Source organism: Chrysochloris asiatica, unplaced genomic scaffold (genome assembly GCF_000296735.1).
Source record: "Chrysochloris asiatica unplaced genomic scaffold, ChrAsi1.0 scaffold00391, whole genome shotgun sequence".
In the NCBI taxonomy this organism is placed as follows: Eukaryota; Metazoa; Chordata; class Mammalia; order Afrosoricida; family Chrysochloridae; genus Chrysochloris; species Chrysochloris asiatica.
The window spans coordinates 1,383,034-1,396,480 of record NW_006408909.1 but is presented as its reverse complement, the minus strand read 5'-3'; the positions used below and the strand labels follow the sequence as shown (position 1 = coordinate 1,396,480).

The window sequence follows — 13,447 nt, the reverse complement described above, 5'->3', positions numbered from 1 at the left end:
AGGCTAGTGTTGTGACCCAGCATGTCTGTAAGCTGCCCTGGACTAAGAGTGCTCACTTTCCCTCATATGTCTGATTTAGAAACTTGGGAAACTGAGATCAGACTCCTAACATCAACTTTCTATTTGTAATTTACTTCGATTGAGTAACTTCTACTCTTTGTGGGCTCCCAACCTTACCTTTTTCTTTCAAATAAAGTTTTGCCAGAGGAGGCACAGTTGTTGGTTCTGAGCAGAACCAATAGGATGGGAAATAAAGGTGATCTTTAGGGTCACTCTATGAGGTGAGGCCAGCACCCCAGGCTGGTAGCCCTGATTGAGGGCCACCTTCTCCTGAGGTCCTCTAGCCCTCCCACAACAGTCTGAGGGTCTGCCCTGCACCTGATGTGACTGAAGTTGTGGGGGTGGGGGCCCAGACTGAAAGGGTGACAATCCACATAGCGTCCTTACATCCTGATCCTCTGACACGTAGACAACAGGCCCTGGAGGTCCAGGGGGCCCTGGAAGCCCGGGCTGCCCGACACCGTCCTTTCCTGGGTCACCCTGAAAGAGAAACCCTAATCTTTAGATCTGCGTGTTTTTTTGGTTTTTTTTTTGGGTGGAGTAAACTACCACAGTTGTTCAGGTTGGGACCCTGAAGCCCACCCAATACTTGGGGGGGAGTCCCCAGAGCTCACAAGATATAAGGAAGCCTCCAAGGACTGAGGACAGCAGCCCTGAGAGCCGGTCCCTCACCCCAGCACTGACAGCCACCACTCCCAACTGGAGGAGGCCTCGTCCCTGTGTTGCTGAGCCCGCTGTCATGGCAGGCTGTGTGGGGCTGAGAGTAGCATTGTCATCTAAGACACTTGGCCTTCCACCCTGCCCTCACTGTGGACACTTACCTTTGCTCCTTGGCTCCCTTTATCTCCTTTTGGTCCCTACAGAGATGGGAAGGAGATAATTCACCATGAGCAGGAACAAGAGACAAGATGGGTGGGGTGGTGATTGCGGGAAGCTATGTGAACCCAAGGCTCCCACTCTGTGGAGCCGCTCACAGAATCAGGTGGGAGGACACAGATGCCTAAGTCCTTGGGAGGGCCCTGCAGGTGTTTAAACCCTCCTAGGGCTTCCAGAAGATGGAAGTCCATGTGCCCCTTCAAGGAATTTGCTAGGAGTAGTCCTGCTCACCTGTTCACCCTCTTTGCCAGGAAGGCCAGGGAAGCCGGGAGCACCATCCTCTCCAACTTCTCCCTGGAACCAATGTGGGAAGAAGAACATGTTAGGTTGCAGTCATGTGGGTTTCAAAAGGAGTCACAGTGCCCATGGGAGGTGGCCTTGTCTTTGGTTCATGTGTTCACACCATGAAGGTAGGATGAGTGAGGAAGGATGGGCAGGAAGGCCTGGTGGGCTCAGGATGATGCAGCAGAGGCAAGGAAGGGAGGAGCGAGGCTCCAGACCAGCAGGGATACCTAGATGAGGCCCTGAGTGGTGGGGACCCGAAAGGAGGTCACCTTTAGAAGAGATACATCAGGAAGATCCAGGAGAGGTGAGTGGGAACAATGGCTGGTCCTGGTCCCTGATTGGACTGTGTCCATGCACACCTTCCCTCCTGTGGCCTTGCCAGGTCCTTGGGATGTGCCCACATTACTTTATTTACTGAGGCTTGGGAGATGGGATTGATGTGATCCATAACTCCCTCGCTTGGCCCTGGATCGGGGGTGGGGGAGGTTGTTGATTTCCTGAACCCAAGTAAAGAGCCTCACCTTGGTCCCAGGGGGCCCAGCCATTCCGGGATCACCCTGAAATGAATGAAGGGGATTTGTGAGTGCAGTGCACGGACCGGCCCACTCGTGAGGCAAAATGCCCTCCCTGCACCCTACTTTCCCACAGGGAGAAAGGAAGGGGTTAATCACCCAGATTGCTTCTTACACAGCGCCACTTCTACCCCTTCAGGAACCATGAGGCTAGGCCCCCTTCCAAATGTCAAAGCTGAGGCAACAAGTGTCCCTGGGACATAGAGCAGGTTGTGCAAAGGCCCTGAGGTCCCCTATTTGCCAAAGTCAGTAAGTCATATGCTCATGAGCACATGGTCTGGAAACAGTGCTCCATATTCCCACTATTAGAAGCTCATTCCCAGATTATATCACTTTTGGCCCACCTGCCCTCATCTACTATGGCTGTGGTCCTGTCCTTCTGGGCATGTACCCAAAAGGAGGCGTGTGGGGGCAGCAGTGCCACGCAAGTAGGGGGTCTTGTCCTTCAGGGCACGGAGGCATGGAGCACAGTCTGAAAGAGAAGCTCTCAGGCCCTCTGGTGAACCAGCCCCACTGCCCCAACAAGCAGGACCTCACTATGGGGAGAGGCAGTCGCTCCAGGTTCCTCCCAAAGCTCCGTTTATCTGCTCAAGTCAGCAAATGCACTGCAGATGTGGGAAACCAAGAGCCCCACTCATGGTGCGTTATCAGGTGGTGAAGGCCACCTTGCTTTTAACTGTGCAATGTTCAAGGACTGCACAATTTTATTTCCCCTTTAGGCTTCTCTGTCTTTGGCAAAGTTCTACCTTCAGGTTCAGAAACCATGGTGGGCTGTTAGAGGCCCTGAGTGGGGCACGTAGCCTTCACTGACCTTGAATCCTGGCAGACCGGTTGGTACCTGTGAACAGAGAAGGAAGCATGGTATTAGTGCAGCTGCTAGTCTCGCTGAAAAGCCTGAAGGAAGGTCTTAAACCCCCAGAACAGAGCCTTTTAGAATGCCCACCACAGCTCTAACTGAGAAAGAGACAACTCAAGCCTTATTAAACGGAGCCAAGGCACCCCATGGAACCCCCGGAGCAGAGCCATCTTCAGTTCCATGTAGAGCATGTGGATGTCACCCAGCTAGTTGGTACAGCAGTCCCTCAGTGGGACTGGCGCAGCAGCATGTGTGCCCCGAACCCAAATGGGTGGTCCTGAGAATCTCTGTAGGTGCATTTTGTTTAACTAAAAAATAAGTAAGCAGATGTGGCCATCCTAGAGCCGTGAGGTGAGTTTGGGTTTAGGTTCACTGTGGCTCTCAGAGCTGATCTAGAAATGATGTGTCAATGACTTTTACATCATCCATGTGGTCATGAGACAGCCTCACTGTCCCCTCCAAAGGCCCAGGGAGCTAGTCCCGTGATTCTATAACCTAAATCAGAGGACTGTACCCCACGACCTCCACCGTCCACCTCTGACCACAGAGTCATCCCCACTCCCACATTCAAGCAACAACTGTTCTTTCATCTTTGGTTCACATCAGCTCATCTGATGTGGAAAGCAACTAGCTACTATTGGCAAAAATGAAGATTATATATATATAAAGTAAAATACAAAAGTTTAATATAAAACCATCTAAGGAGCTCTGGTAGCGTAGTGGTTACGAGTCGGGCTGCTAACCTCAAGGTCAGCAGTTCAAAACTGCCAGTGGTTCCTAGGGAGAAAGATAAAGCTTTCTGCTCCTGTAAAGATTTACAGCCTCAGAAACCCTATACACGGTTGCTATGGGTCGGAACTGACTCGATGGCACTTAACAACAACAACATGCTATGGAATCTATTTCTACTCATTTATGAATTCTCATCCATTTTGCTGACTACAGGGTCTGTCCCAGCCATGTACACTCCTCAGGCTGAGTCCCTGGAGGATGAGCAGGGCTCTGAAGTCTGACGACCCAGCATCCAAGGCAGGACTGCCATGACACCCTGCCGGGAGTATCGTGTGCCTGCAGGTAGTAGCCTGTAACCAGGAATCCTGAGGGGAGGGAGGCAACCCCCCTGCTTCCCTGCTCTGTGTCAGCCTTGGGGTGCCACTTGTTGGCAGAATATGGTGTGGGGTGGGAATAGGGGAGCTCCCAGCATACTTTGGGTCCCTGCTGTGCCCAGACCTGACCATGTAGACATGCTTCCAATCTTGGTTCATCATCAAATAAATAATGCTATTTCACAAATGCAAGCTACACAAGAAAACTGACAATTCAACTTCTTCCTAAAGCAACTCTCTCTGGGTTCTGATCTACCTGTATGAATCTATCCTGACGACCTGCAGCCTCCATCCACGTCTAGGTTCTCAGCTGACTTTTGACCCACACTGGAGGATTCCAGGGAGGTGCAGGGGTCGAGGACTGATAGCGACTTTGTAACCAGTCACCCATGGGCTCTGTGGACTTGCCACTGTCCCCACATTGCTGGATCAGGGGAGACTTCCTGCCAGGATCCTGCCCTTTAGATGTCAATGTACCTGCCCACATCAGTACCTGTGGTCCAGAGCTTCCAGTTGTTGACCAGAAAGGCCCTCCAGAACCTTCCATGTCATCCTGGAGGGAAACATTGGAGAGACACTCAGTCCTGAAGCTCTACGTAAAGGATGAGCCTAGAGGGGAGACCACCTTGGGGTAGGCAAGGATAGTGCCTTGGGGTGCTACTACAGTCATGTCTGCCCAGAGGGACCTGCCCAGGGGCCCCCTCAGCCTCTCCAGGGTGAAGGCTTTTTGCTCTTCATTTGAACGGTCCCTTCAGCATCCAGAGACCATGTGGACATGGTCAAATGGGCAGGGTGGGCTGGGGACAAGCTGAGGGTCTCCTACCACATCTGCTGCAGCAGTAGGCAAGGTGGGAGCTGCCCCTACCCCCACCCCGCTGCCCATCTCTGTCTACTGTTCATGCATGACATGATCAGCTTTCACAGGATGGCCAATGTGGCAAGGCTGTTGTTCTTACACTAAACCTGGGGAGGGTAGGAGGCCCTGCTGGGAAGGCGTAAAGTGTTCTTAGCTTGTGAGGTCCCCAAGGTTGGAGGGGACCTTGGGGGCAAGAGCAGAGACAGGTGACTAGAGGCAAGAATGACTGGTACTCACAAATCCTGCTGCGAGTCCTGGCCCAGGTGGCCCAGGAGGTCCAGGGGGTCCTGGGGGCCCTTGAGGTCCAGCTGGTCCAGGGGCTCCTACCAGGCCATTCTTCCCAGGAGCACCAACGGGGCCAGGGTCTCCCTGGCCTCCCTGCAGAGTGGGGAGAGGGACTGCCCTCAGGGTCTTACCAGAACCCCATGCCATTCACAGCACCCCAATGACCTACAATCTCTTATCACAATTAAAACACATCTGAAAATGCAAAGAGATGCATGTCTAACATTTCCATGAAGCAAGGCATACCCAGAACAAATCCTTTTCTGCTTGTTTATGGGACAGTAGCATTTGCTTAGAAACACAGACATGCACCTCAGCTCTTAGTCAGATGCAATCCATGCATGGAGCAAAACATGCTGTTTGTGCTGCATTACCTCTGGCCCAGGCCCCCGATAATTGGGGAGTAGCAAGAAGGAGCTGCAGCAGGTAAGGAAGGGGTGCACTGCAGGAAGGAGTGAGGAGGAGAGAAGAGACTGGGGTGAGCTGGGTCTCAGGATCTCATGGCCACTGGCATCGTCCAGTGGTCACAAGGCATCCTCAGATCTCCTCAGTCCAGAGGGCCTTGGGGAGGAGCCAGGAGGGGTGTCAGGCACACGTGATGCAGGCTAAGTCTCAGAGCATATTACTGCCCACTGCCCTAGCCTGACTGTGAGTTTGAATGACAGATGGTCCAGCAGGAACAGGGTGAAGGAAGTGGGTGAAGCTCAGATGATGCGGGGGGGGGGGGGGAGGCGCGGCGGCACAAGGAGGGCTTATGCAAAGGACTCAAGTACAGGGTCAGCCACACAGAAGCCCAGCTCTGCCCCTTCGAGGACATTGAACTGAACCAAGCTTCAGTCTCCCGATCTGTAAAATGGGGATGATTCCAGTGTTCTCATGGTCTCACAGGAGACCTAAGTGGGATGGTGTGAGGGGCATATAGCCAGGGCCCAAAGGGGTCCCTGCCTGTCACAAATGAGGTCCATGGGAGAAAGGTCACATGATTCCATGGGGACACAGGTACCACCTTCCCACAGCTCCCACTTGGACACGGGGTCTGTTCCACATTCTATTCCAGCCCCCAGTGGGGAAAGGCCCCTCACCTTGAGTGCACACTCACCTGTTCACCTTTGGAGATGCCCTTCCTGTTTCTACTTATCTTTTAAACTCAAACATTGCTGGAGATTCCATTCTATCGCTTCTTAGCCCTGCTGGTCACTGTCTGCTTTGTAACAAATTGCTAATAGCTGAAACACGTTGCTACCTGGTATACCTGTTCCCTGATTTTTTTTTTGGAATTTAGATTTTACTTTCTCGGTTTTAATCCATTTTAGCGCTTCTTAACATATTTTAAAATCTCATCTAATTTTTTATCTTTTAAGATTCACATTAAAAAATTTGTTTTTGCAATCTTTCTAATCTCATTGTTTAGTTCTTTTTCTCCCCAGTTTTAGCCATTTCTCTCATCCAAAATATTTTCCCTCATTACTCCCTGAAACTTGTATTTCTATATGTGTGTGTGTACATTGGCAAAGTGGCAGCATCAATGGGCTCAAGCGTGGCAACAGTTGTGAGGTTGGCCCAGGATCGGGCAGTTTTGTTCTGTTGTACATAGGGACGCTATGAGTTGGTACCGACTCGATGGCACCTAACAACAAAATGTACGTATAATGAAAGTTCCTAAGTGTCACAGTTTGTGCTTGACTGCCAACCCAAATAACAATGGTTCAAACTCACCCAGAGACTCTGGGGATGAAAGGCCTGGTGATTTGCTTGCATTAGATTACAGCCAAGAAAACCTTATTGGGTAGTTCTAGTCTCTAACACACGGATCGCCATGAATGGGCATAGCCTCAAGGACAATTAACAATATATACATATGCATTTACTTTAAGCCTTAACCCATTTTGAGCTTGTTTTAACACCTAAGCCCCTTTTTTGATTCCTATCCCTATCCTTCCCTCACCAACACCTCTCCTCGCTGAGGTTTGTCATATCCCCCAGTCTGGAGTCCTGGTCATTGTCAGACAGCTTCCCTGGCAAAGAGCTCCTTTGACCTGATGTTCCCTGTGAATGTCCACCTGCTACCCTGGGAGCCAGTGGAATCCATGGTCTTGACCTGAGAAAGGCTGGAGCCTAGAAAGGTCTCCCAGGTCCTTCAGTGGTGGGGGGCACAGGGCCCTTACTCAGCCTTGGACAAGCTGTCCCCAGGGAAGGCCAGGTCCTTTAGAATGGGGCCTCGGTTTAGGGCTCCCAGGAGCAGACTGGAGCCAAAAGGAAGAAAAGCAGGCAGTATCTGCTTTAGAGGGGTCTAAGTCAGCACTGGCTGCTAGCTGGTCTCTGCAAAACCTCCAGTGTGGTCCTGGCTTCCACTGGAACCCTGGCATGTCAGGCTGGTAGTTTCAGGAGCAAATCTGAGGTTAAACCCACTTGTGAAAAGTGAGGGAACCCTGCTGGGAACCTCAAGGCAGCATCTACCTTGAAGCAGGCTCAGTCTCCCCTTCCAACAGTTCCTGACAGCTTCTTCTCTCACATGTCTGCCCTGGAAGCACGTTTACAAATGGTTTTCTTGTACCAGAATTCCTCTGGCCTCATTTGATTAGCAGACTCTAGCCCAGTTCTGTTGTGCATACGGTCGCTATGAATTAGAACAGATTGGCTGGACACTCGACAGCACCTAACAACAACAAAACAGCTCAGAGGAGCCACCATTTATCTGTTTGTCGTACTGTGGTAATTGCATGTTGCTATGATGCTGAAAGCTGTGACACTAGTATTTCAAATACCAGCAGGGTTAGCCATGGTGAATAAGTTTCAGCAGAGTTTCTGGACTAAGACAGACTAAGAAGAGAGACCAGGCCATCTACCTCAGCATTGTAGTTTTGCTATCTTGTACATAAGGTCACCATGAATGGATTTAACAGAAACGAAGAACAACAACGGAGTTCTGGTGTAGCGCTGTGGGCTAATGTGTCAGACTGCAAAGTCGTTTGAACTGCAAGGTCGGTGGTTCAAGTTCACTAGCCACTCCTTGGAAACCCTATAGAGGGTCGCTATGGGTTGGAATCAACTCGACGGCACTTAACAACAACAACAACAACAGCAATAGCACAGAGTAGAAACAGCAGGGCAAGTTAAGTATAGGATAACCACAATGCTCACAGCTACTGAGCCCTACCACAGGCTGGCCCTCAGGCACATAATAAAATTTGGTTGAAACATGCTATATGTTGCTCATGATACTGAAATGTCAGTATTATTAAAAATCTGAGTTTGTCTAACTAGTACTCTTGCTCACCAGTGTGCCCTTACCCCTACCCCCAGCAGATCAGGGCATCAGGTGCTTTGTATACCTTAGGTCCTGGGGCACCCACTTCACCCTGTGGAACAATACAGAGAAATTAGATAGATTAGCCATAATCAGATTAGCCATGTACTGAGCAAGGACAAACACATCTCGATTTTGCTGTGACCCAGAAGTACTGATTTGCGGGTTATTCTGATCCACAGGAGCGTTGCTGGTGCTGTGGATTGCCTGGAACACAGTCAAGCCGACAGCAGCTGACTGGGATTTGTGTGAACCCCAGCTGGCTGTGGTTCTGAGCAAGTTTCAGGCGTCCAAAATACCTGGGTGATGACAATCACAAGATTGGCTGATTTTGGAGGAAAGCCACCTTTAGCCTTCGCCTCCAGTGTTGGCACTTTTGGTGTTCCTCTTTTCAAGAGATTGCAAGCCCCCAAACATTCAGAGTCCAGCTTCCTGCTGGCTACAGCCATTTGGCATTGGGTCTAGTGTACACTGAACATATGAGGGGTGACTTACGGAGCTTCCTTTCTGGCCATTTTCTCCTTGCTGTCCCTCTTTTCCTGGAGGGCCTGGGTGTCCCTGAGGGAGAGAAAAGCAAAGTTGCTAGAAAACAGGTTATGGCTTAGTAAATAACTATCTGTTGGTTCTGCGACGTCCTCAGTGAAGCACGGACACACAGGATGTGAGGTCAGAGTCAGAGGGTTCCCAGGCAACCCCGCCCAAAGTCAAGGGCAGTTTCATTTAAGAGCAGCTTCATTCAAGAGCAGCTCAGACGACCTGGTGTTTACTTGTCTTTATCTTTAGTTGGTTTTTGAGTTGCTGATCAAAGTGGGGGAGATGGGATAGATGTGACTTCTGAGTGTAGATGCCACATTCCCTCTAGAAGGTAGCCAGGCAACATGTAAAACACAAAAACCAGGTTTACTCTCTAACCTAAAACTCGACTCATATGGGCGTATCCATCAGACCCCAACTGGGTCTGTAAAGTAGTTCTGTCTGTACAGAGCCTGACAGCAGGGTACTGTCCAGAGGACTGGGGACAGAGCTCTGGGCAAATGTGTGCATTCAGGAATTGTAGGTCCGAGGCATCTCACTGAGTGAGAACGTGAAGCTGGTGGCTTATACCTGATTACAGTAAGCAATGTGGTGGCATTCGATGGATCCCCTGTATGTCTTTAGGAGGGTATATGTCTCTGAGGCTTCTTGGGATGGGAAGTCAGTCAAATGCAGCTTCTTACCAACACCCATCCTTTTAGATGGGGCCCTGGCAAGAACCTGGGTTCGTCATCTTTTATAATCCCCTCCTATAACCAGGAGGAGACCCTGTGAGGTCCACTGACCCAGCTGCAGTCTCCCTACCCCAAGAGCACAAGGTTGGAGCTGCCTCCCTTAGAGGATGTGTGTGTGAGGGGGTTACAGGGGAGTCCAGATATGGAGAATGGAGGATCATATTGGACCAAAGGGAGGGAAGCAGCACTTACCTGAGGGCCAGGACGTCCAGGAGGGCCCTCTCGCCCAGGTACACCAGGGAGGCCTGCAGGTCCGGGGACATCTGAGCTATTCACCCCAAAGCGGCCTGGCTCACCAGGCAGGCCTGGGACACCAGGAGGTCCAGGGGGGCCGGGGAAGCCTCTTGGGCCCTAAACACGGACAGAGTGGTCACCACACACAGAGTAAATAAAGCAATGCCCCCAACTCCCACAGACCTTGTCATTGCTCCTGAAGGGTCCCGACTGAAATTTTATTGGGGCAGACAACTTTCTGTATACACACTTTCCCGGTCAATGGTCACTCACCCTGAGGGTCTCCAGGTCACCACCAAAGCCAGACCCTTCCATGTCGATGAAGGTCTAAGGGAAAAGTGCCCCAAGAGACGTGTTAGCGGGAGTGCAGGACCCAGAGCCACTCCCATTCCAGCCTCTGAACACCCACCACCCTTCCAGCATTCAGAGATGTCACACCCAAAGCAACAAGAAAGTGAGCAGTGGCCCCCATTACTGGAAAGAGGATGCCTAAAGGGATACAGCAGTAGCGGGGATCCACCAAAGCTGAGGCCCCAGGGCTGGCCGTGAATCCAATGGGCCTCTGAAGGTTTGAACTCCATCTCAGGTAGGCCATTTCTCGAGGCCAAGAGCACTACTGCGAAACCTCACTCCTGGGCACAAAGAACGTGGCACAAAGAAGCCGGGCCATGTTCCCCACTCTGGACACGGTGGTAGGAGGTGAGTCCTGGGTCAGGTGCTCAGATGTGGGACTCACCAACTTGTCGTGTCTGAAGGCTGGTCCTGGAGGCCCTGGAGGCCCCTGGGGCCCAGGGGGTCCACGTGGGCCGATTCCAGCATCCCCCTGGGAACACAGAGTGAACTCATTGCATCAAGAGCACACAGTCCCCATGGGGTCAGAGGGCAGAGAGGGAAAAGGGGCCCTCACCCCGGGCCAGGCCAACACTAACCTTTTCGCCCTTGAGGCCTATCTCTCCTGGGGTTCCCGGGAAGCCCTGAGGCCCAGGGTCACCCTGGAAGACACAGACAGTCAGGAGGAATCTTCATTCTGTTGGCACTGAAGTGGGATGACTCAGTGGCCCCTGTGCCTTCAATACCCCTTCTGCCCTATGACTCAAACACCTGCTATGTGTATGGGGCCGGGCCACAATGGAGGCACTGGGAATCCAAGCAGATCCCCAGATGGACACGCTGACCACAGGGATCCCTGACTTCAAAACAGTGCCTGGGGGAGGGCTCCATGCCACAGATATTGAATGTGGCATCTCCATCGACATCCTTGCTAACCACTGATCCCTGTTATGGATGTGTGTACATGCACATGAGTTACAGGTATGCACATGTGTGTCGGTGCATGCATGTGTGTATATGTGCACGTATGTGTGTGTGCGCCTATCTGTAGCTGTGTATGTATGTTGGGGGCATGTGGACCGAGAATGTGCCTGCATGTTTGTGACTTTGGGTAAATGGGTGAGAGGTCCTTTTGATCTAAATTGTCAATGTATTTGAATTTCCTTGTGTGCTTAGAAAAGATTATGTATGGCTTGTTTCTTGATCATGAAATTCTAATGAAATGTATTAAAACAAGCTTGCCAATTGAGTCACTTGGATACTGTACCACACACACACACACACACATCCCTGCTCTGTGGATTTATGATCAAGGGCTATGATGTCTCCCATGAGGACTGTGGATTAATGCCTTTCTTCCTGCATTTCATCACAAGCTTGGTTGTCAGTGCAAAAACATTCAATAGTGAAAAAAGCTCCACTGTCAACATGAAATGTACCTTTTTGTTGTTTTTAAATATTTTTATTTCGAATCTAGCTTGTCTAGGATTAATATTATGACACTCAATTTCCAGTTCGTTTTATATTCCAATTTGCCTGGTATATTGTTTCCCAAACCTTAATTTGCAGTATTGTTTCCTTTTACTGTGTTTCTTGGAAATAGTATTTGTTGATCTCTAAAAACCTCAAAACCCCAACTGAGAGCTTAAAGGTAGCAACTCTTATGTATATTGTAACTGCTGATGAATTTGCATGTACTACAACCACCTATTTTTCTTTTGTCTGTTTTGCACCCTCTTCCTCACAAACACTTTCAGGTCATTTCTTTACTGTTTGTTTTTTTAACACTAAATATTTGGAAACTCTACCTTTGGTTTCTTTTCCCCTCCCCTGCCCGTCTTCCAGACATTAACTTAAACATCTCAATGCACATGCTTACCTTACTTTTTTTTTTTTTTTTTTGTCAATAGACTTATACTTTCTTAGCAAAACTTAAATTGTATTTTCAAAATGATTTCAGGAAAAAAAAGCCTAAGAGTCTCTGGCTCTAAAAGCCAACCTACCTGTTTTCCATCTTCACCAGGATCTCCCTGGAAGGGGCAAGAGAAACCATGAGTGACAGAAAAACAACCCCCTGTCCCCATGTAGAGTTGTTGTTGTTAAGTGCCGTTAAGTCATTTCTAACTCATGACACTGTATAGGTTTCCAAGGAGCAGCTGGTGGATTTGAACTGCCAACATTTTGGTTAGCAGTTCACTGCTTATCCTACAAGGCCACATCAAGACTCCACCTGAAGTAGGGCATGGAAACACATTTCTACGTTAAAGTTCACCTGAAAACCCCAACTCTCCAAGGGAAGAGAATTATCTACATGGAGTGAAGAAGGCTTTTCATTCGAATTTTACCTACTCTATACCTAAAAATCTCAGTACAAAATTAATGCCCAAACACCACAGATCCCAAACCAACCGTCTCTGAGGCATGAATGTGAGCCACTCCTGGCCTTTTGCACACAGGAAGGTCTCCGCATTCCTGGAGAGATGCCAGTCTTGTGATCTCCAAGGGTCCCAGAATATTGTTTTCTACCCTTGTCTTGATGAATTCCCCCCATAACAGCACCCTCTTCTGTTCCTGCTTGAGCTCACCAGCCCTGGACAGGGCCTGGTTTGACCGAGAGGAAATGAATACTCACCGGCTCGCCATCCTTTCCTGGGGTGCCATCTTTCCCTGGTGGCCCAGGGGGTCCCTGTGGTCCAGGGAAAGGCTGTGCAGCGGGGCCATCAGGACTCTGGACAGCAGGGCCTGCAGGACCCTGGGGACCTGCGGGGCCAGGCAGGCCCTGGGCACCAGGCTCCCCCTTCTGCCCCTTCAGGCCTGTAGAACTGGGCTTCAGGCCTCCCTAGAAATGAGAGGATAGGCCAGGTGCATGTCTCCTGCATGTCTGTGCTGCTGTCCTGCGGGCTGATTGTTCAGTGATCTACCTAGACATTCCCCACTGCTGGCTGAGAGCCTCCTTCTGTGAGATGGGCATGTAGGGGTGGGGCAAAAAGGTAGGAGGAACAACAGCAGGGGGAGCACTCTCTGGGGGTCATTGGCAAATGGAACAGGGGAGCACTGCTCTCTTGGGTCCCCATGTGGGTCAGGGTCACGCGGAGGGGCCTCACCTCTTTCATGCCTTCCAGTGTGGCAGCCACATTGGAGTCTGCAGGGGAGGTGCTGCCTGATCTCTCGTGCTCCACAACAGGGAGAGTCTGAGCTGGAGGAGAGGCAGAGTGGCCTTGTCAGAACTGGAGCCATAGTGGAACCTCTGCTCACCCTCTCTGGCCTTTCTGTAGGAGGACCCCCACCTCTCGACCTCCCAACACCCCCAAGGCTGATCTGGAGCCCAGCTAGCCCGGGTAAGACCCAAGGCCATAAGCACCATAAGCATGTACACTCCAGCTGGTATGTCCAAGGGCTGGGAGGGGTGTGT

General features: G+C 50.6%; 1 protein-coding gene across 1 annotated transcript in view; it reads right to left on the bottom strand.

The window, feature by feature from the left end:
* COL18A1 (collagen, type XVIII, alpha 1) overlaps positions 1-13,447 on the bottom strand; it is a 75,714-nt gene that overhangs the window by 15,224 nt on the left and 47,043 nt on the right. Inside the window, exons 6-21 of the mRNA XM_006876562.1 lie at positions 13,140-13,231; positions 12,668-12,874; positions 12,039-12,065; positions 10,635-10,697; positions 10,442-10,528; positions 9,979-10,032; positions 9,664-9,822; positions 8,699-8,761; positions 8,229-8,255; positions 4,849-4,989; positions 4,249-4,308; positions 2,605-2,631; positions 1,743-1,778; positions 1,168-1,230; positions 882-917; positions 448-540 (exon numbers count right to left, since the gene is read on the bottom strand). Of these exons, the coding sequence (XP_006876624.1) occupies positions 448-540; positions 882-917; positions 1,168-1,230; positions 1,743-1,778; positions 2,605-2,631; positions 4,249-4,308; positions 4,849-4,989; positions 8,229-8,255; positions 8,699-8,761; positions 9,664-9,822; positions 9,979-10,032; positions 10,442-10,528; positions 10,635-10,697; positions 12,039-12,065; positions 12,668-12,874; positions 13,140-13,231 (1,235 nt within the window). The remainder of the gene's footprint in view (positions 1-447; positions 541-881; positions 918-1,167; positions 1,231-1,742; positions 1,779-2,604; positions 2,632-4,248; positions 4,309-4,848; positions 4,990-8,228; positions 8,256-8,698; positions 8,762-9,663; positions 9,823-9,978; positions 10,033-10,441; positions 10,529-10,634; positions 10,698-12,038; positions 12,066-12,667; positions 12,875-13,139; positions 13,232-13,447) is intronic.